The sequence below is a fragment of the Grus americana genome, chromosome 18 (genome assembly GCF_028858705.1).
Source record: "Grus americana isolate bGruAme1 chromosome 18, bGruAme1.mat, whole genome shotgun sequence".
Lineage (NCBI taxonomy): Eukaryota > Metazoa > Chordata > Aves > Gruiformes > Gruidae > Grus > Grus americana.
Window position 1 is genome coordinate 1,852,325 of NC_072869.1, and position 19,359 is coordinate 1,871,683.

Genomic DNA, 19,359 nt, shown 5'->3' on the forward strand with positions numbered 1-19,359 from the left:
TTTTGCCCGTCTCTGAATCCCGTTGCTTCCCCAGCGTCCTGCCATGGCTTCCCTCGCTTCGGTTTCGCTTTGATGGCCGGGCTCAGGACCTGCGCTGATAAAACGGTGCGGGGGGGACGCCCCAAACCCCGTCAGTGAAACCAAAACCATCCTGGGGCTTTTCAGCACAGCCCTGGCTTTGCTTGAGGGCTGTTAATAAATCAGACACTGGTGGGGTGTTTAACTTTTAATACAATGTATATTTATTGCAAACAATAATATACAAAAAAAAAAAAAGGTAAGTTTCACAAAGAGAAGGATCTTGCAAACAAAACAAAACAAAACAACTTACCTAAAGACAAAATATGATTTAAATGACAGGTCTTTTAAGTTACAGAAATACTTTAAAAAGATCTGCTTTTATACAGAAATAGAAAGATGCCATATTATAAGAGTGCTTTAAGATTTTTTTCTTCTACTGAATCCCTAAAAAAAAAAAATGTTAACAAATATATCATTTTTTTAAATAAAAAAAGTTTGCTGTCTTTTTTAAAAAGCAATCCTTAACTGTTCAGCCACAGCTTCACCAAAGTCAGTGTCCCCACCTCAAGCCAGTTTTGGGGGTGGAAGGCTAAAACGGTGCCGCCCCCACGGCACGGCCGGGGCGTTGGGTCTCGTCCTCGCACGAGCTCGTGTGTCCCAGAGAGCTGAGGCAGAAAACAAGGCAAATGATTCAGTGATACGCTACATTTGCAATCTTTAGTTTGTACAAAAAATTTTTTTTTTTCCAGTTTATCCTTAAGACAAAAGAAAAAAGGAAGAGCACAAGTTTGTACAAACCCAGGACACAGATTCCAAAAAGAATAATAATAATAATAAAAAAGAATTAAAGAGATAAATAAAGGACTGGTTACAGTTTAGACCATAATTTAACAGGCACGGTTACCTTCCAAATAATGCTCTGACAAATGCAATTGCTTTTGAAAGGACTTAAAACAGAAGGGAGATTAAAAAAAAAAAAAATTGTGATTAAAAACTGCTCTTCTCACAAAATAAATAATTTAAAGTATCTGTGATGTCCCGCAAGCAGAGAGGAGCCCCTAGATGGGGTTTTGCATCAGGCCTGGGGTGGCCGGGGGGTTGATTGGGGGTGGCTGGAGGGGTCGAGCTCAGCCCCCACCCCAGCCCCAGCGCTGGGGACAAGTGATTATCACAGGGCTGCTTTTAAGGCTTCTCAACAGCACTTTTTGCTGTGGTTTTTTTTTTTTTTTTAAAAAAATCTTTTTCTTTTTCTTTCTTAAGGCTCAAGGTTATTAAAAAATAAAGTTAAAATCTCCTCCTGGCTGGTTTTGCTATTAGTTAGAAAAATAAAGCCTCTCCCATGCTCGTCCCTGTACAATCTCAGCTCGCGTCTCCCACGCTGCAGAGCTGACCATCGCTAAGCCTGACGCTGGCCACTTAACAGAGCTTTGTTCTGAGTTAAAAGCACGCCGTTTTGCTTTTTTTATTTTTATTTTTAGAGAAAAAGACACTTATCTATACAAAAATACCTCTGACTGCAAGAAAACCTAGGACTGCTCCACTAAGTGTCATTTTTTAGCTGTTGGAAAAATAAGACCATTTAAAAAAAATCTCTAAAAAATATGTATAAATCCCCTCAAATTGGTAACGAATCATACACAGTACATACTAAAAAATATTTAAAATAGAGAATATTCCTCACAGAGGACTCAGTTTTCTCTTCCCCCCCATTTTTTTTTCTTCTTTTTAATTACTGCTAAAAAAAAAAAAAATCATTACAAAAGTCCAGAGAACAAGACAGCTGAGCTGGTTGGTTAGAAATCTCATCTCCACGCCGCGCCCTGGAAGCAGAGTTAAAAGTCCAGTCCTTGGAAAGTCTGTACCGAGTTTTGCTGGTTCTTGGAGCGGCCTGGCCACTTCCCGGAGGATGCTGTAGTGCAGAAGGCTCGAGGCGCTCTCTCCTCCCCACCAGCTTTAACTTTAGCGTCTATTTTAATTATTATTTTAGTTTCAAAGAAGGAAAAAGTCTGAGGAAGTTCTCCGTTCCTCCTCTTGTTGCTTCTTTCGTGCTTTTTTGACTTTTTTTTTTTTTAAATTTCTTTTTTTATTTATTTTTATGTTAAATGGCTTTAGGGTCTGGTGAGCTGTGTGTAGACGGGCTGTTCCCAGTGCTGCGGGCTGTGAGTCTGGGGGATGGAGGGGACCCCAGAAGTGTCTGCAATGGGGGTGTACATGGGGCGCTGCGTGGGGTTCATGTAGGTGAAGGTGGAGTAGAGGCTGCTGCTCTGGCCGGCGGCGTGGCTGTAGTAGGAGCTGGAGTTCTGGTGGTCGGTGTAGTCGTACTGGGAGCGGGTGATGGTGGGGTAGGAGGAGCTGTAGTGCTGGAGGTTGAAGGAGCTGTAGTTGATCTGCTGCGGGGAATGCTGCTGCTGCTCGCTGTAGTGGCTGGGGCTGAGCTGCTCCGTCTTGATGTGCGTCCTCTGCTGCGCCTGGCCCTGCTCGCCGCTCAGCGCCGGCAGCCCGTGCTGCGGCTGGGGCTGCGGCGGGGGCTGCGGCTGCTGCTTGGACATCCAGACGTGGCCGGCCCCGGTCTGCGAGCCCGACGTGCTGCTGATGCCGTAGCTGCCGGTGTAGGTGACCTGGCCGGGCTGCCCGTGGGTGGCCGGGACCCCCGGGTGGCCGTTGGGGGGGAGGTACTGATCGAACTCGTTGACGTCAAAGGTCTCGATGTTGGAGATGACGTCGCTGCTGAGCTCGCCGATGTCCACGTCTCGGAAGTCGATGTGGGGCGGCTGCCGGCTGCCTTCTTGCAGAGGGCGGCCCTCCCGCTTCAGGTCCTGCTTGCCTGGCTGCGCGTCCGTCTTGGGGGTGGTGGGTGGCGTGGGGGGGCCCTGCGATTGCCCTGCGGAAGGAAGGAAAGGGCACGGGCATGAAGGGGGTGTTGCTCCCATGACAGCCGGGCACCCCTGCGCCCACGGCTCCCCGAGGCGGGAGGTGCTGCCAGATGTGATAACGCCGTTAATAGTTAACCCATGGTCCGGATCACAGCGCGTCGCTTCTGAAAGTGGTTGCGTAGGGTAACACAAACATCTCCAGGTGCAAGGAACACAGATGTGAGCCCTATCAGCACCGATATATCACACCGGGTAAAATAACCGAGCCTTCAGACCTGAGCTGCGAGAGCAGGGTCATCTTTTGGTTTTTTTTTTTTTTTTTTTTTTTTTAAAAGTATGGGTTCACATTTCTCCTGGGCAGAGGGGGTGGAGGCGGCTGCAGGGGCTGGCACGCACAGGCGAGCGTTTGTGTGCCCGTGCTACAGGCAAGGCTCGTGGGCAGCTCTGCCCCTCTCCCGGTGCAGCCATCCCCTTCCCACTGCGTTTCTGGATGTCCAGCTCCTTTGCCTCCCCCCCCCGCCTTACCCGTTCTCACTTTTGGCCTGGTTTGGGATGTACCTTTTCTTAGGTAGCCAGGACTTAACCCCCCCTCCCGGTAACACCTCGCGGGGCTGCGAGCACCTACCCGAGTGCTCCCCGGGGGAGTGCACCTCGCTGATGCTGGAGGACGACTGCGGGGAGTCTGCCTGCAGCGCCTTGAAGATGGCGTTGGGGGAGATGTGGGTTTGCTCGGAGCCTTCCTCCTGCTCCGACTGCCCGTTCTTCACCGACTTTCTCCGCCGCGGCTGGTACTTGTAGTCGGGATGGTCCTTCTTGTGCTGCACCCGCAGCCGCTCGGCCTCTTCCACGAAGGGACGCTTCTCGCTCTCGTTCAGCAGCCTGGGGGGGGGGGAACATGGGGGGCAAGGGGTCAGCTGCAGCTCATGGGGGGCATTAGCGACTCCCCCCACTACAGCATTAACACCAGCCCAAACCTCTCCCCTGGATCCCCCCGAATGGCGATGCAAAGCCCCCTGCAATGTTGAACCCCCTGTCTGGGGCACTCACTGGTTGTCACCCCCCTCTTGCCCCGCACAGATTGCTTCGGTGGCCGAAGAAGAGGTGTGAGCGTAGCGGCAGGGTCCAGCCCTCGTCCCCCCCCCCCCACCCCCAGCCACTCCTGCAAGGGCGCACGTCCCGTCCCCGGGGAGCTGTAGGTGACAGCCCCGTCCTGCCTGCCAGGGCCAGGTTTGCTCACTGCCTCTCCTCCTGCCGCAAGAGTGGCTGCAAATTTAGGATTTCCCCCCCGCCCCCCCCCCTGCAGTCACAGAGTAAGAGGCGGCCAGGTGACTCACTTTCCTTCTGTTTTTCTCCCCTCCCTGCCTTATTTTGGAAGTCAGAGGGCACCCAGCCATGTGCCACTCATCGCAGCCACCCACCCGCCCGGGGCTTGGCACAGCATCGCCGGTGCTCGCCCTGTGCCCGGCTTCGGCCGCCCCCCCTCCCCTCGCCCCGCATCGCTTCTCCTCCCGGGCCAAGCTGATGCAATCCAGAAAACCATCATTTCCTCTGGACAAGAGCACAAACAAACAGACGCCAAGGCAGGCCCTGCTCGCCCGGCCGTGGGGGCCCGCTGGGTGGGGGCTCTGGCAGCCCCCTCCTGCCCAGCGGGGCCAGCTTCCACCCGGGGCATTGCTCAAGGAAGAGAAACCACTTGCAAGAGCAGGAGGCGGCCTCGGGGAACTACTTTCCCTACTTTTCCCCTACTATTCTGGCTTCTCCTACGCCCAACGAGTTTGCCAGCACATGCAAAAGTTTTCAGCGAGTTTTCCAGGCTTTGAAACCATCCTCTCCCTCCTCTTCCACCTCCTCTGACTGCTGGTACAGGCTAGAGCGGACTTTGGAGGCTGCAGCATACCCCGTTCCCCCTCTCGCTGACCCGTCCCGGCCTCCACACTCACCTCCAGAGCTTGCCCAGGGTTTTGCTGAGCTCCGCGTTGTGCAGATGCGGGTACTGGTCAGCCAGCTTCCTCCGGGCCGCCTGTGCCCACACCATGAACGCGTTCATGGGTCTCTTCACGTGGGGCTTGTTTTTGCTGGATCCGTTCACCCGGACCGGCATGGGCACCAGGGTCCAGTCGTAGCCTTTGAGCACTTGGCTCACCGCCTCTCGGATGCACACCGGGAACTTGTCCTCGTCGCTCTCCTTCTTCAGGTCCGGGTCACCCTTGGGGAAGGTGTTTTCTTGGGGTCTGGTGTTCTCCGTGTCCGAGCCGGATCCAGAGGGGCAGGGTGACCCGGCAGAGTCATCCGACATGGTGGGGCTGGGGGCGTCGGAGATACATTTGTCCTGTTCTTCTGTCATTTTCATGAAGGGGTCTAGGAGATTCATGCGAGAAAGTGGCAGAGGGGGGAACGGGATGAAAAAAATAAAAAAAAAAAAATCAGGTGGCTAAGGGGTAGGGAAGGGTTAAAAAAGTAAAAGTAGGAGAGACGAAGTCTTCACCAGCGTGAAGCCCGGCTGGGGAGAGGAGGGAGAAAACTGGAAAAAGTTTGCAAAAGTTTATTATTATTTTACTCTACCCCTCTAAGTCAAAAAAAAAAAAAAAAAAGGGCGTGAGGAGAAACTTTTGCAAGTTGCAGGAGAGAAAGGACAGGAGGAGGGGGGGAAAAAAAAAAACCCCGGAGCAGCGGTGGCGGCGGGAGGCCGAGGCCGGCTGGGTAGCGCGGGGCTGGGGTGGCCGTCGGGGTGGCCGTCGGTGGGCAGCCGGGGTGGCCGTCGGTGGGCAGCCGGGGCCGGGCGCGCCCCGCCGGTCTCCAGCGCGGCTCTGCGGCCCGCGCCGGGGCGCGGGAATAAATACTCTCCGCGGCGATTTCGGCTCGGGAGCGCTCGGCCAATGGGCGGGCGGCCCCCGGGGGCTGGCGCGCACGCCATTGGCTGAGCCGCCGCCGCGGGGAGGGGTCGGCGGGCGCGCAGCGCCGCTCAGCGCCGCGCAGGGGGCGGCTGCGGGAGGGCGGACGGGACGGCCCCGGGCGGGGCGCGGAGCGGGGCAGAGAGCCCCTTGCGCGGGTGCGGAGCGGCGCTAAGGGGCGCGGAGGCCGATACCGCCGCTCCGCCCGGCGCGGCGTGTTCTGGTTTCCCTGGAGCCGCGGAATGAGCGCTGCGAGCGCGGGGGAGGGGGGTAGGGGGAACGACACCCTCTGCGGGTTTTCCGCAGGCCGCGGGACGGGCGGCCCGCCGCGGGCGCGGAGCGGCGATGGAGGAGCGCGGCGGCGGCGCCCGGGGCCCCGCGGACCGAAGCGCGGCGCGGCGGGACCCGCGGGCGGTGCGCGCCGCCGTCCAGAGGGGGCGCCAAAGGCCCAGGAACGGCGGCGGGCGGGGAGCGCTGCGCGCCCGCGCGGGGGGGTGGGGGGGGGGGAGCCGCGCCCGCTGCGCCCCCCGCCCCTCCGCGCCCCTCCGCGGCGCCGCCCCTGCTGGGGCCGTGCGTGGGGGCAGGCCCGGGGCGGGGGGGGGGAACCTAAAGTACCCCAAAAGCACTCTTTTGGGGGGAGGGGGTGCGCCCCGGCGCGTCCCCCCGCGCCCATCCCGCCCCGCTGTATTAAATCCCCGTATTCCCCTGTTTTTATTTTATTTTATTTTTTTTTTCCTCTTTCTAACATTATTTTTCAGCCCGGTGGCCCCGTCTCGTCCTTCCCCGGCGGCCTGGGCTGCTGCGGGGTGACGCACCGGGCTCTGCTCTGCCGCTCGGTGCAGCCTGTGCTGGAGCTCTGCGAGGGGAAAGGAGGTGACCTCCCTCGTCCACCAACACCCCCCCCCCCCAAAAAAAAAAAAGTTTTGTCCAGTTGACCAACTCTTATCATCAAAACAACAAAAAGCAAACAAGTACTGGGAGCTTTCCAGGGTTATCTCTAGATAAACGCAAATATTTCTCTTTATAGTGAATCATACCGTATCTGAGTTTTTATTAGAAAACTGCTTTTCCGTGCACCTAAGAATTAAGTATCACCGCTGCTGGCAGGAGAGAAGTCGTTATCTAGAGACACAACAGAGCAGATTTCATCTTTTGAGGTTTAAAGGAGAGGGGGTATTTGGTGAGAACTGAATTTCAGCGCAGACGTGTGCGAAGGCAGCTCCAGCGTGCAAGAGGAGCTGCCCTCCTTCCCCGCGTCCCTCCCCTGCACGCTCGGCTCCACGAGCGTGTTTCGGGGGGGGGGGAGAGACCTTCTACCAGTTCTCCCTTTACAAAATACGCAGTACATAATTTTTCATTGCAACTCGAGCGTTAAAGTTGGTGCTTTGTCGAAGCTGCTTTAATTTGCAGCCTTTGTCGTGTTGGACAGTCCTCGGGACAGTGGCCGGCTGGGTAGCCGTACCCTGGTGTGGATCCCTTATCACGATTGTCACCGTTACGTTAATAAACGCGTTTTAAAGGTATTGGAAATAGCACACGAAAGAAAGTTAAAAAAAAGAAAAGAAAAAGGCAGCGGGGGAAGGAGCTCTGAATAAATGCATTTGAAAGCAATCTCCCTGGTAGACCCTGCTTGTCTTTTGCTATCTTTCCCTGATATATATATATATATATTTTTTTTTTACTTGCAAACTTTTGGAAAGTAGTTTTCTTTGGGTGAGTGTAAAGGTAAGTGTCTGTCCTATTTCCAGAGCCTTTGTCTGACAGAACAGGGGGACTGAGAGCAGAGGGTGATTTTTCTTCATGAGCATTTGGGGTTTCTTATGCCTGCAACACCGAAGACGGTTTTTCACAGCGTTACATGTCTTTACTTTGCTAAATATGCAGTAGTCCAAGAGAAGATATGCTGAATTTTGTGTATCGTTATTTGCAGTGAAAAAGGTAAACTTGTAGTAAATGTTACAGGAGATAATTTTGAAATATTTTCCCTTGGCAATTTCAGCTCTGGGCTAGTGCATGAGTGGAATTTAGCTCAACAAATCTCTTTTAATGTATGTATTTGTTATAGGAACATCAAAGAAAACGCAGGCAGTAGATTTTTCTTATCTCAGCTGGAGCTGCCGTAGCAAAAATCTGAACAAATGTACCTGGAGGAGAAAAATATGGTGACAACAGATTGTTCCATGGCTTTACTGCTGATTGGCAGAGATAAACACAAAAACAATTTGGGAGGATAATTGATTTAATGAAAAGTGTAACAATTAGAACATTTTTCATTCTGAAAGTCCATCTGCTGAAAGGGACTCTGCCTTTTCATTACAAAAGAATCTGTTTTAAAAAAAGAAAGTGGTTTGACAAGTTTGAACAATAAACAAAAGATAAATGGAAAAGCGCTTTCCAGTTACATTATCGGGTGTAATTTTATAATTTCTGAATTATTATTTTTAATTCCTGTTCTATGGACTATTTAGACAATATGGACAAGTTGATTAATCACAGTCGTTTTACAAGGTTAGAAGTTTCCTTTAAAGTGACAAGCTGTTGCTGCTTTTACGTCAGGATGGAAGTTTTCTTTTCTTTTTAAAGAATTAACATTGTTTTATCGTAAGTGGCAAGCTCAGATATCAGGAAAGATTTTTAGCAAGAAGCGCGTGGATTATAGCCCTCGTTTCATGTTTTTTTTCTGCCTTGTGCTAAATCAAATCACCGTGTTTTTTAGGAAACAATCTTTCCAAGCCTCTGAGCAGGGAGTGAAGGAGACAGGAGTTTTGGTCGCAAAGGGAGTAGCACCCGTGTGGGGTATTTTGGGAGGTTTTTCTCTCAGACCTTACAAACAGAATATTGATGCCCGTCAGCTCTGTTGTGCTGAAATAAATTGTATTTTACTGATGTTTTGTGGGGGTTGGGGGGGGGGAATTGATCCTGATTTGAACCTGATTAAGTTTGCTCCTTCCTAAAGCCCGTGCGCCTCTCCTCCCCGCTGCAGGCGGTCCGACGCCAAGGGACGGGTGTTGGATGGGCGCTCGCTTCACCAGCGAGGCTGTGATGTCACCGCGTCCCCTCTGACCTCACACCAGGCCAGCGGCGCCTCCGTGCACCGGCACAAATCGGTTTTCCCTGGTCGATGAGAATCCCAAGGAGAAGCTGGTGCTGAGAAACGCTTCCCCTGCTCGCGTTTGCCATGGGGCGAAATGGGGGCAAAACTGCCAGATTTGGGTTATAGCGGAATTCTCTAAAAACAAAGGCGTTCTTGCACCAGATCTCTTGATTTTGATAGCAAAACTGTGTTGATCATTGATCGATGGCACAGGACATGAACGCTTTTGAATTTGTCTGGGACCCTCTGCTCCGGCGGTTTTGGATGGCGGCTTTCGGCAGGCAGGTCCTGGGGGTGGTGCAGAGCAGTTAATTGCAGTGTAATTATCGCGCTCTCCTATAAAAATCACTCCCTCCTAAACAATGACATTTTATTAAAAATCAGAGTTGTGCTGTATCCCACCAAGCACAATTCCAGCAGCCGAACAGGCTTCGCACGCTCCGGGTTTTTCCTCGCTAATAAAGACGGGCTGCGAGCCGGGAAGGGTCGGCCGTCCCCTTGGTCACCGCCAGACATTTGCACGTGCAGCGCGAGATGTTAGCGTTTCAGTTAATTTTTCTCCATCACCTTTTTTTCAGTCGCGGTCAGGTCTCCAGGGCAGGTATCTTACATCTTTCCGATTCGGGTGTTAGCGCGTTAAGCGACACGTATTTCTTTTCCCATCTCGGAGGCGTCACGGAGGCAGAATGGAGCTTGTGCTTCGGTTTACAGGGTGACCTGCCCAAGCGCGTGGGACCGGCCGTGGTCCCCAGGACACGACGTCGGTGTCGAGCCCTTTCCAAGGCGGCGCTTGATGCCGTGGCAGATTTGAGCCGGTCCGGCGATGCCCTCGCACCGGGGCTGCTGGACACGTCTGCCGTGGCCTCCCGGGCAGGGTTTGCCTTGAGCTGCGGTCGTGTCCCCTTTTGTACTCTATCTATTTATTTTTCAAAAGCCCAAGTGTTTCTCAGGCACATTCTGACATGTCCTTATCGGAAGGTCGTTGTACAGTTAAAAAAAACCCCAAAAAAACAAAAAAGAAAAAGAGCGGTAGCTGAGTGGTGAAATGTTGGGGGCAGAATTGTCATTCATTTTATAAATTTAGCTAAATTCCTTGATACTGTATGTTTATGTCATTGCATTAATTTTTAAAAATCTATTTCCCTGGCCTGTCGTGATAATAATACACCACCCTCAAAAGCTGCTGCAGGTTGAGCTGTGCACCAGCACACTCTGTTGATCTGAGCTTGGCAAATGCTGACCTGGGAATGGGGCAGAAAGCGGAGGATGGGCATTTTTTTTCCCCCCTTTTTCGGCATGTAAGGTAACAGGGATCCCGAAGACTCCAAGACGAGTGCTTGAAAGATATTTGCCTTTATGGCATTTTTAATTCATGCCTAAAAATACCGTCTTGCCGGACTCGCTATATAGAATGAAGTGAAGGAAATTCAGAAGTCTTGGAAGAATAATCTCAGCGCTGCAGTAAAATTATTCTGATTATTTACAAGGGCTGAGCTGGGTGGCAGTGTTAATTTGATCACGTCTGTCTGTTTTAGCTATTAAATAACTGCACACTTATTGTGGCTGGTGAAATAGCATCACTTTAAATAGTGTCGAGATTTACCACTTAAAAAATAATCCCGGGAACACGAAGCTGCCGGGGGCCAGATCCTGCCGGGGGTGATCAGGATTAGGCTGAGTCTCAGAGACGGCGGTAAAGGCATTGTGGGCTTTCGGATCGGAGAAAGGCTTTTTCCTCCTGGAAAAAAGTTTTGAAAATGCTAAACCCATGAGAATCTGAGAAAAGGAGGAGAAAAGACGGAGATTTTTAACTTTGCTAATAAGAAATACTGGTGCTGGTCGGCAGCTCCCCAGTTTGCTGAGCTGCTCCCCTGCAGAAAAATCCAGCGACGGATTTATTCTCACTCACATTTTGGAGTCCAGATCTCCGAGCTGAGCAGCGCCGGAGGAGTTTTAACAGTCCCTGGCTCCCGCGCAGGCTCCGCCATAGTAAATAGACATAACCTCGCCGTTCTTTTCTGCTCGTTCTCCCACAGTCGGAAACCCCTGTGCACAACCTTGTACTTCACAAATGCTCTTTTCTGGAGATTAAAGCGATACATTTTCGGGTTATTTATGTATTTATTTGCTCGCAGCGCTTGGCTCGAAGCTCTGCAAACTTGGGTAAATGGAAAATTTATCAGGCTTAGTGAAAGTGGAATGGAAATACCCTCCCAAAAGAGCTGGGTTTTTCTCCTAGGAGGAAAAGAGGAGAAGCATTATTATTATTTTTTTTTCCCCCCAAGGTGCACCTTTAACTAGCGTGAATACTTTTGGCCGGCTCAGCAGTGTGTGTCGCCGTGCTCTTGGCCGTGGGTTTGCCTTGTCCGCCAGCCACAGCATCCCCCGGTCGTCCCCTCGGAGCGGATGTCAGCCGGAGCTGGAGGCGGTTCTCCATCAGATGCTAAGATAAATCAATCTGGTTCGAATCACGCAGGGTAAACTGATCAAAGCCAAAAGTAAAGCTCTGGTAATGAGGACAAAAGACGTAGTTTTCATTCATAACAGTTCTGAGCTCTCCAGTAAAGGAAAAATGCCCTAGAGCGAATGCTGGCAACAAGTGGTCGGCCTCGTCTTCTAGCTATTTTTTTTCCATTTTTTTCATATAAAAGGACGAGCACCCCGCCATCGGTATCGCTGCCTGCGTTCACCGTGGCTTCAGCCATCACTGCTCGTGCAGGGATGTGCGTGGCGTCGCGAGCGCTCGCTCTCTCTCAGCGAGGTTAAAGAGAAGTAGGATGGCTTTGGAAGGTATAAAACCTGCTTATAAATTAAAAAAAAAAAACAAAACCCAAAACTCTCAACCCAATTGTAAGTCCTGGTGGATTCTAGTTAATATATATTAATTTTTTTTAAATTTTATTTTGGTCCATTTGTTCAGTCAGTGCGCTCCTATAAATGGCAGCGCGGGTATAGCGTGGAATCGAATTAACATGCCGTGCAAATCGTACACGATGTTTCATAGTCACACACAGATAAATAAATGGCCGTAATTTTAAACCGGCCCTATTATGTTTTCCAAGCAATAGTTCAGATTACACAGCCCAGTAACAGCTTACAAGAAATCCATCAGAATTGGAAGGAGGAATAAAACTGCCATTCTCTCTACCTGTTTGTGCAGCTCCTTGCTAATGTGGGGAGAGCCCGACTGTTTATTTGGAGAAGTAAAGTTGTGGAAATATACTTGGAGGGTGTAATGTGGGCAGCACGTGTTTCTGGGAGCTACCTGAAGTCTGTGTCCTAATGGCTTGCAGATGTCCCTGGGTCACTGATTTCCTAGGGGCCAACGAACGCCGCAGCGCCCACCCCTCCCGCTCTTCAAATTAAAAAAAAAAGAAATTTAAAAAAAAAAAAAAAAAAGGGATGGTGGATATGGTGTGGGGGGGGACACACACGTTCGACTTCTGGAACTTGTAAAATTGTTTGTTTGGGTTGTTTCCAGCTCCCATCCCACCGCTGCTCCTGAGTGATTTCGAAATTCTAGCTGCCAGGTCTATGTTCGGGTGGAACGATGATTTATTTGAAAAATAGAGAAATCTGCTATGGGATCACTTTTAGTTTGCTCAGGGTGGGGAGTTTATTTACACTGGGATTATTTATGTAAAAAACCTGCAGTTTTCTCTACTGAGTAATAAACAGGGATTTGTTTTAGTTATATATATATATCTAAACACAGACTCACGTATGCATGCACTCATATACACTGAAAATATGTATATCTGTGTCTTGCTGTTCCTCTTTTATGCCAAGTGCATAGCTCTGTGCCCGAGCGCTATATAAATATTTTATTTTACATATAACATAAATCTTAAGATGTGTCTAAGAATTTAGATAATTTTTTTTTTTTTTTTTGCATTTTGTGTTGTATTTCTTTCTCGGGGCTGCAGGAAGCGGGGAAGGCGCAGGGTGTGCTCAGGACCACCCTGTCCTCCCCGGTCCCGACGGACACCCACCGCAGAGGATGCTGAAACTGCCACGATCTGGGTTCACTCCACTTAAAATTTGGGCATTTTTTTGCCCTGGTCTCTCTGCCGTTGGTTGCGACCGTGTCTCTCCATCAGTTACGGGCAGGATGTGACCGGGAGCGAGCGCTGAGCATTTTCCTAGCCCCAAGGATGCTGCTGAGTGTGGGACATTGTTTTCCCGCTCCCCATGGATGCGGAGGGTGCTCTGTCCCGGGAAGCAAGGGACATGGCACCGAGCAGCTCCCAGGCTACTTTTCCTGTGGGAAAAGCATTTCAAGGTGTTTTTAAGGTGCCCGTTTTTGATGGTGGCGGCTGGATGACATTGCTGGGCACCCGGGGACTGGCGGGATGCTCCTAGCAGACAGCATCCCTGAGATGTTCATGGTTGCTTCACCCATTTCGTCCCTTTTTTTGCCCCGTGCTGATAATGAAGGGAGTTTCCCGGGCCGGGGTGAGGACTGTGAGCCTCGTTCAAAAGGCGCTGAAATTAAAGGCTGATTTTTAAATACCTGCCCTGGGGCTGGACTGAGGTCCAGGTCTCCGTACGGACCCGTTCCAGCCTGGAGCCTCCAACAGGCAGTTTTAATTTCTCTCTAAATCGGTATTTACTCTGTAAACAGAATTGCTTTTTTTTTTTAAATTTATTTTTTATTAAAGAACGAAATTTTGCAGGGACGTATCATTTATTTCATTTTCCTTCTATTTTCATTTGCCTTATTTACGTACCAAAAAAGAAGGAATGGCCATCGCAGGAACAGCGTGCTTACAGTTAAGAGAAAAAAATAGCTTCACACTCATTGCGTTAAAATTAATATAGCGAAGCGGAGTATGATAGAAAAACAGAAATGGGGAGGGCAGGGAGTACTGGTTTTTCTGCGTCTGCCTGTCTACCTGCCTCTCCTATCTGTGACAGATTAGAAATATGCGCTGGCCATTTAGCTTGGCAAAAAATCATACTTTTTTTGCACGAACATGAGAAAAAAATTCATCCTGCTGCTAAGTGGGAAAAGCTTATTCTGAGAATAACACCATCCAGCTCGCAGTTTTTTACCTAGAAATGTTTGCTATGTCTTAATAATAACACAGAAAGTCTCAGACTCCATGACAGAATATCATTATATTTTCTGGTTTTAGGAAAAAACCTATTATAAATATGTCTCCGAATGGTGTATATATACCTTGGCTTGCAGTTTAATTTGCTGTCAGTCTGAAACCACTCTTTATCGTAATCTTGGGTTCCTACTCATAACATACAAAACGATTTTTGACTTTGAAGAAAAGGATGAAAACAGGTGCTGCCTTCAGAAAAGACAGACAAAATGCCTCTTTCGCATAGCCCGGGCGAGGGAGCGATAGCCCGCAGCTCTCTGGGAAACCCCAGCAAAAAAAAAAAAAGAAAAAAAAGAAAAAAAAAGACATCCCTTATTTTATTTTATTTTATTTTATTTTATTTTATTTTATTTTATTTTATTTTATTTTATTTTATTTTAACATTTAATTCTGAAACCCGCACTTTAGAATTTCGGGCTACAAATTCTACTTGCTGCACTTATCCAAAATAAACTCTGGCTGAAGAATAATATTTTAGTGGAGTAAATGAAACGGCCGCAAAAGAAGCATCATGAAAACGTACCTTCGTGTGGAGCACGACTGTCGACTTAGTCCCGACTGGCTAAGCGCTGTCTTTTACAGCCACTTACGCTGGAGAGACTTTACTGGGAATTCAGGGGGATCCGGGAAGGGAGATGACTTTTAATGTGGTGTTTTTAAACATAGCCCAGGTGCTCGCAACCGACTGTTGTGATCCCCCACCCAGTCTGTCCTCAGGTAGTTAACATTCACCAAAATATTGATGGCAGTTACCTTTCCTGCCAGCTCTTATCTGAGTGGGCTTGAGTAGGACTTTGGCAGTGCCTGAAAGGAGGTATTGTTACCTTATGGGAAAAAAAAAAAAAAGAAAAGAAAAGAAAAAGGGGGGGGAAAAAAAAAAGGTAAAGAAAACTCAAAGAGCCAAGTTGAGAAACAAAGGAGGATTTTGGATCAGCGCTGCCCGGGACAGCGCTGCTCTGCCAGTCCCGGGACTGGACCGTCCTTGTGCCACCGGCCCCGGGGCCTGGCCGTGGGGAATGTTTGCTCGTTATAACACCGTTGGGTTTGTTGGGATTTTTTTTCAACCTGTGCTCCTGTTAGTGAGGCTTCTAGCATCCCTTTTGTGTGCCTGAACTGACACCAAACAGAGTATGTGTGTGTACACGTGTGTCTCCTCCGCCCTCAGCAGTGCCCTGCGTCCTCCTTTTGACCTCCTGCTCCAATTTCAGCCAAATTTGACAAAGAGGATGTTGAAGATATCAGTTTTCTGGTAATTTGTGAAGATACAGTAAACCACTGAGAAAAAGAACGGTGACGTGAGCTTTCCCTATACTAGACCTCAGAGAATCCACAGATGCTGAGGACTATCTGTAGGAAGGCAGGCTCCCATCTTCTGCTGCCCATACAACTCCTCATGGGCTTTTTATTTAGTCATTTGCCTGTCTGTCACCTTATCATTTCTCCTGAGTTGGCTCAAAGACTGACCTTCAGGTCCAGAATCAGATCCTTTATCTTTTGGGGTCTAACGGTCCAGGTTTGGTGTCCAAACCAAATCACGTCCAAGAGGTCTGTTTCTCTGAGACAGTCTGAACAACAGTCCCTGAGAAGGCGACAAATCTGAGGTCTCCAAAATTACCTGAAACTACACAGATAACGCCCACATTTTTTCTGTATTACTGGGGTAGGAGGGATATATTTTGGGATAGGGGAGAAAAAAAACCAACAACCCCCCAAAGAAAATCAAATCCAGCCTTACTGGTCTGGCAGCATTCGTGAAAGAAAAAGCCAGGAGTACAACTGGGTGACTGTGGAGCACATCCATGCGTGAGAGGAGTCCTCTCTGCCTGGGTAAGGCTCTTAAGGCAAAGATCAGAAATTATTGGACTATTTTAGGGCAATCTGGTGGACTGGGCTAAGGAAGTGCTCTGATCCGTTACCTCCCTGCCTGGTGCTGCTGCCCTCAGCCTGAGCCCTCCCAGGGGAATTGGTTCCTCCTGAGTCCTGGCAATCAGCACTTGGAGTTTGACCTTGCAGGATGCTGAGTGCTTTCAGCTGACCCTGTGGTGGGGTTGTGACTGCTCGGTGCTTTATGGAAGCTTTCTTCTGCAGCGGCTCATGATGGCCCCAGGAAGGCTTTTTAGCAGAACGTTAGGGGTCCTCGCTTCAGCTGAGAACATGGGGCTGTTTGCTCCCACCACATGCCATTTCTCCAATCAAGCAGTTCCCTGTCAGCCCCAGATGCTGATTAATTTTCAACATCTTGTGCCTGACTTGCCTGATCTAAGACCGTTGACTCAGAAAACAGGAAAGGTCAGTTTGACTAACATCTAACCCAACGCACCGGGCTCCGCATCCAAAACAAACAGCTGTCGCACGGTATGCAGGCGCGCGGGAGATGATTCCCAGGTCTGTGTGCTTTCTCACTGTCCTGACATCCCAGGGCTTGTCCTCCCCTGTGACAGCGGGAGGGGGAAGGTGTGGAAACCCTCACAGGTTGGAAAACCAGAAACATTTTTGCAGAGGGATTGTTTTGATGAATTGAAAAAGGGAGGGAGAGCAATGATCTGCTGAAATCTAGGAGAAGGAAAGCATCGTTGTTTGTAGTGTAAGAACCTGGTTTCTGATCTCCTTTGCACAAAGTGGGACAACACCCTATGGCTTGGGGAGTGTTTTCTGTCCCGGCACGCCATGCCTGGTGATGGGCTCACAGGTCTGCAGAAAAGAGAGGATGAATTCCTCAGCACAGTATCAGCTTTCTGCTGCATTTTCCTGGCATGCAGACAAAGAGCGTGGCCAAGGAGATTTACAGGGCTTTGCTAAGTGACCGTGCCCTTGCTGTGCCACGGGGTGGCTTGTTCAGTGGAAGGATGTTGTTAGGGATAAGGAAGACCGGAGTGATGGAGGGATGCGGTGGTAGGTTTCGGCTGTGTAGTAAGTCATTCTTTAGAGGTACCTACTCTGCTGAGGTCCCAGCTATGGTGACCTCGGAGGTCTGAGTTTCAGTAAGCCATTGATAGTTCCCTGAGGCCAAATCAACCAGATGGTTCCTTGCAGTCTCCAACTCATCAAAACAGGACCCCAGTTATTAATATGGCCCATCTACGAGATTGTGCACTTATAAAATACCCTATACATGCAGCATGGGGTTTGGTTTGTACAGAATTTTAAAGAAACTGTTTTGTTGTGGAATCTCTGGACATAAAGTAGTCACAGCAATCCATCACTTTAATGGCCTTACAAAATCCACAGAGGCAGTAATCTGTGAGAAGGAGATCTCCAAACCATAGTGCATCCTCCTTCTCTTGAGCTTAGAGCTGCATCAGTTGAACAGCCTCCGTGTGGCTACGTTCCGGCAGGTGGGATGGGTCTGTCTTACAGCAGTGTGCGAATGGAAAATGGGTATTTGTGGTTGATTGTTTAAGGGAGGCAGAGATACCAAACTCACCCAGAAGGGTGTTGTGTTTTGGTTTTTTTTTTTTTTTTTCCTGAAAGGATCGTGGTATTGCAGAGCCACACTGGAGCCGGTGCAGACAAGGGCTGGAGGGAAAAATACATCCAAGTTCCTTAGCTTGGGAACTGGCCGTGGCCTGATGAATAAGGAGCCAACCGAGTCACTGCCATAATTGTGCAGTGTTTAGATGTGGAAAGGGATACTGCATTTCCACAATAATTCCAGTTAATGCTCCCCTGTCCTTCCCACCACCTCCAGATTATATTTCTAAATGATCTAGGATATTAGAGCAAAATCAGTAGCTGATTAGCCAGCCTGCTTGGCTGCAATCACACCTTTCAATATTAATTACCCACTCCTTGAATCTGATGATGTTGAGCGGCTGCAGGCGAGGGCTGCTCGGTGTTTGGTATCGTTGGCCGAAGACAAGGATTTAAAAGAACAAGGTGCCCGCTCGCCCGGCCAGCGGGAAATGAGCGCTTGTTTGCAAACATGATTGAGGAACATGATCAGCTCTTCCAGTGGTCTTAGCCTGAAGGCGGCCAGTCTGGTAACACCGACCTGGCTGTGCACGCTGAAGGTCACGGGGAGGCTTTGCATCGCAAGGAAAGACAGGGAAGAAGCGAAACTGTCCGCTGCAGGGTTGGGGCCAGGTTCTGAGCTGGTGGGAGCTGGCGGAGCAGTTGGTATCAGCAGAAATGCTGCTTGTCTGGTTGCTTTTCTGGGGAACATGGAGTGTTTCGCTGGCTTGGTTTGGCTCAGTGTGAAGATGTTCAGCAGCTCTTGGAAATCTGTTGGAAATCAGGTTGGAAAGAGATGCTCCACTGTGTCCTCTCCAGGCTCCAGCCCTCCCTCCTTCTTTTGTAGGTTGAAGCAACATCTTTATTTTGCAATTTTGGTTCTTCTGCTACTAAACGAACTCCAAAACCAGGGCGATGCAAGAAAAAGAGCTAGACAACCATATTCACAAAGTTTTTCCCCAAAGCCCAACAAAATTGCCATATGCAGACTTGAGCTAGCGTGGGTTGTGCCGAACTGATTTGGTATCTGACCATGCCCTGCTTCTGCCTGGTGAAATTTCTTCTCTGGCAGACAACCAAGAGCCAGCCTGGGGCTTGTGGCCACCGCATGGCACAAGCCCGGCCGGTGATGCTCGCAGTGAAGGTGCAGGAGGCTGAGCTGCTGCTTTTGTGCAGCCAGGAGGGGGGATTCGAGGTGAACGCCTGCAGCTTGGGGCCAGGGGCTGGCGTGGAGCTCAGGCGGTGCTGAGACCTGCACGTGGCGTGTTCCCATCACGGAGTTCAGGCAGAGTTCGGTCCCGGCGCTGGGAGCCGCTGGAGACAATGCAAATCCCACCTGCTCCTGCCAGCTGCGTGTTTCGCCCCTGGTCTAACCGCTTCTCTGCATATCACAATGAACCTCAAAGCTCCTGCATAAAATAACACTTTATTATTATTAATAATAATAAGTAGAGGTAATTTGTGATTCTTGAAACTGGCCCAAGCCACCAAATTCAGATTGAGATCTGACTTCAGCCTCCCGAATGTGGGGGTTTGGGCTGGTCCCTCTGTATGCATGGGACCAGTTGTGAAATCTGGAGTTCGGATCCTAAGTCCCTTCCTCCTGCCCCTGAGCTTTCAGAGCTGAGGTCTGGCTCCAGGCCAATGTTTAACCATTATGAAAACCTCTCTATTTAAGGGTGTGCCACCTGTCTCTCTCTCTTTTTTTTTTTTTTTTTTACTTATGATCTTCAGGAGGGTGAATTGCATTAACGAGACCTGCTGGTAACTGTGGGGTGATCAGTAGGGTTGACTTGCAGTGGCAGCGTTTGCTACGGTGGAGGAAACCGTAGGGACTGGCGAGTCCATGCGAACGGCACGGTGTGACCTCATTGGTCTTGATGGCCATTTTTGCATGCTTTGCCTGCTGGAGAGTC

The 19,359-nt window shown here is 49.8% G+C and overlaps 1 protein-coding gene and 1 long non-coding RNA gene across 2 annotated transcripts in view; one reads left to right on the forward strand and one right to left on the reverse strand.

Moving 5' to 3' along the window:
* LOC129214701 (uncharacterized) overlaps positions 1–19,359 on the forward strand; it is a 213,363-nt gene that overhangs the window by 141,632 nt on the left and 52,372 nt on the right. The gene's annotated exons all lie outside the window — the stretch shown is intronic.
* On the reverse strand, positions 1,724–5,703 carry SOX9 (SRY-box transcription factor 9). The gene is made up of 3 exons (XM_054846760.1): positions 4,835–5,703; positions 3,520–3,773; positions 1,724–2,902 (listed from the first exon to the last, which is right to left on the reverse strand). Exons 1-3 carry the CDS (start codon positions 5,263–5,265, stop codon positions 2,130–2,132), a joined length of 1,458 nt encoding a protein of 485 aa, XP_054702735.1. The 5' UTR covers positions 5,266–5,703; the 3' UTR covers positions 1,724–2,129.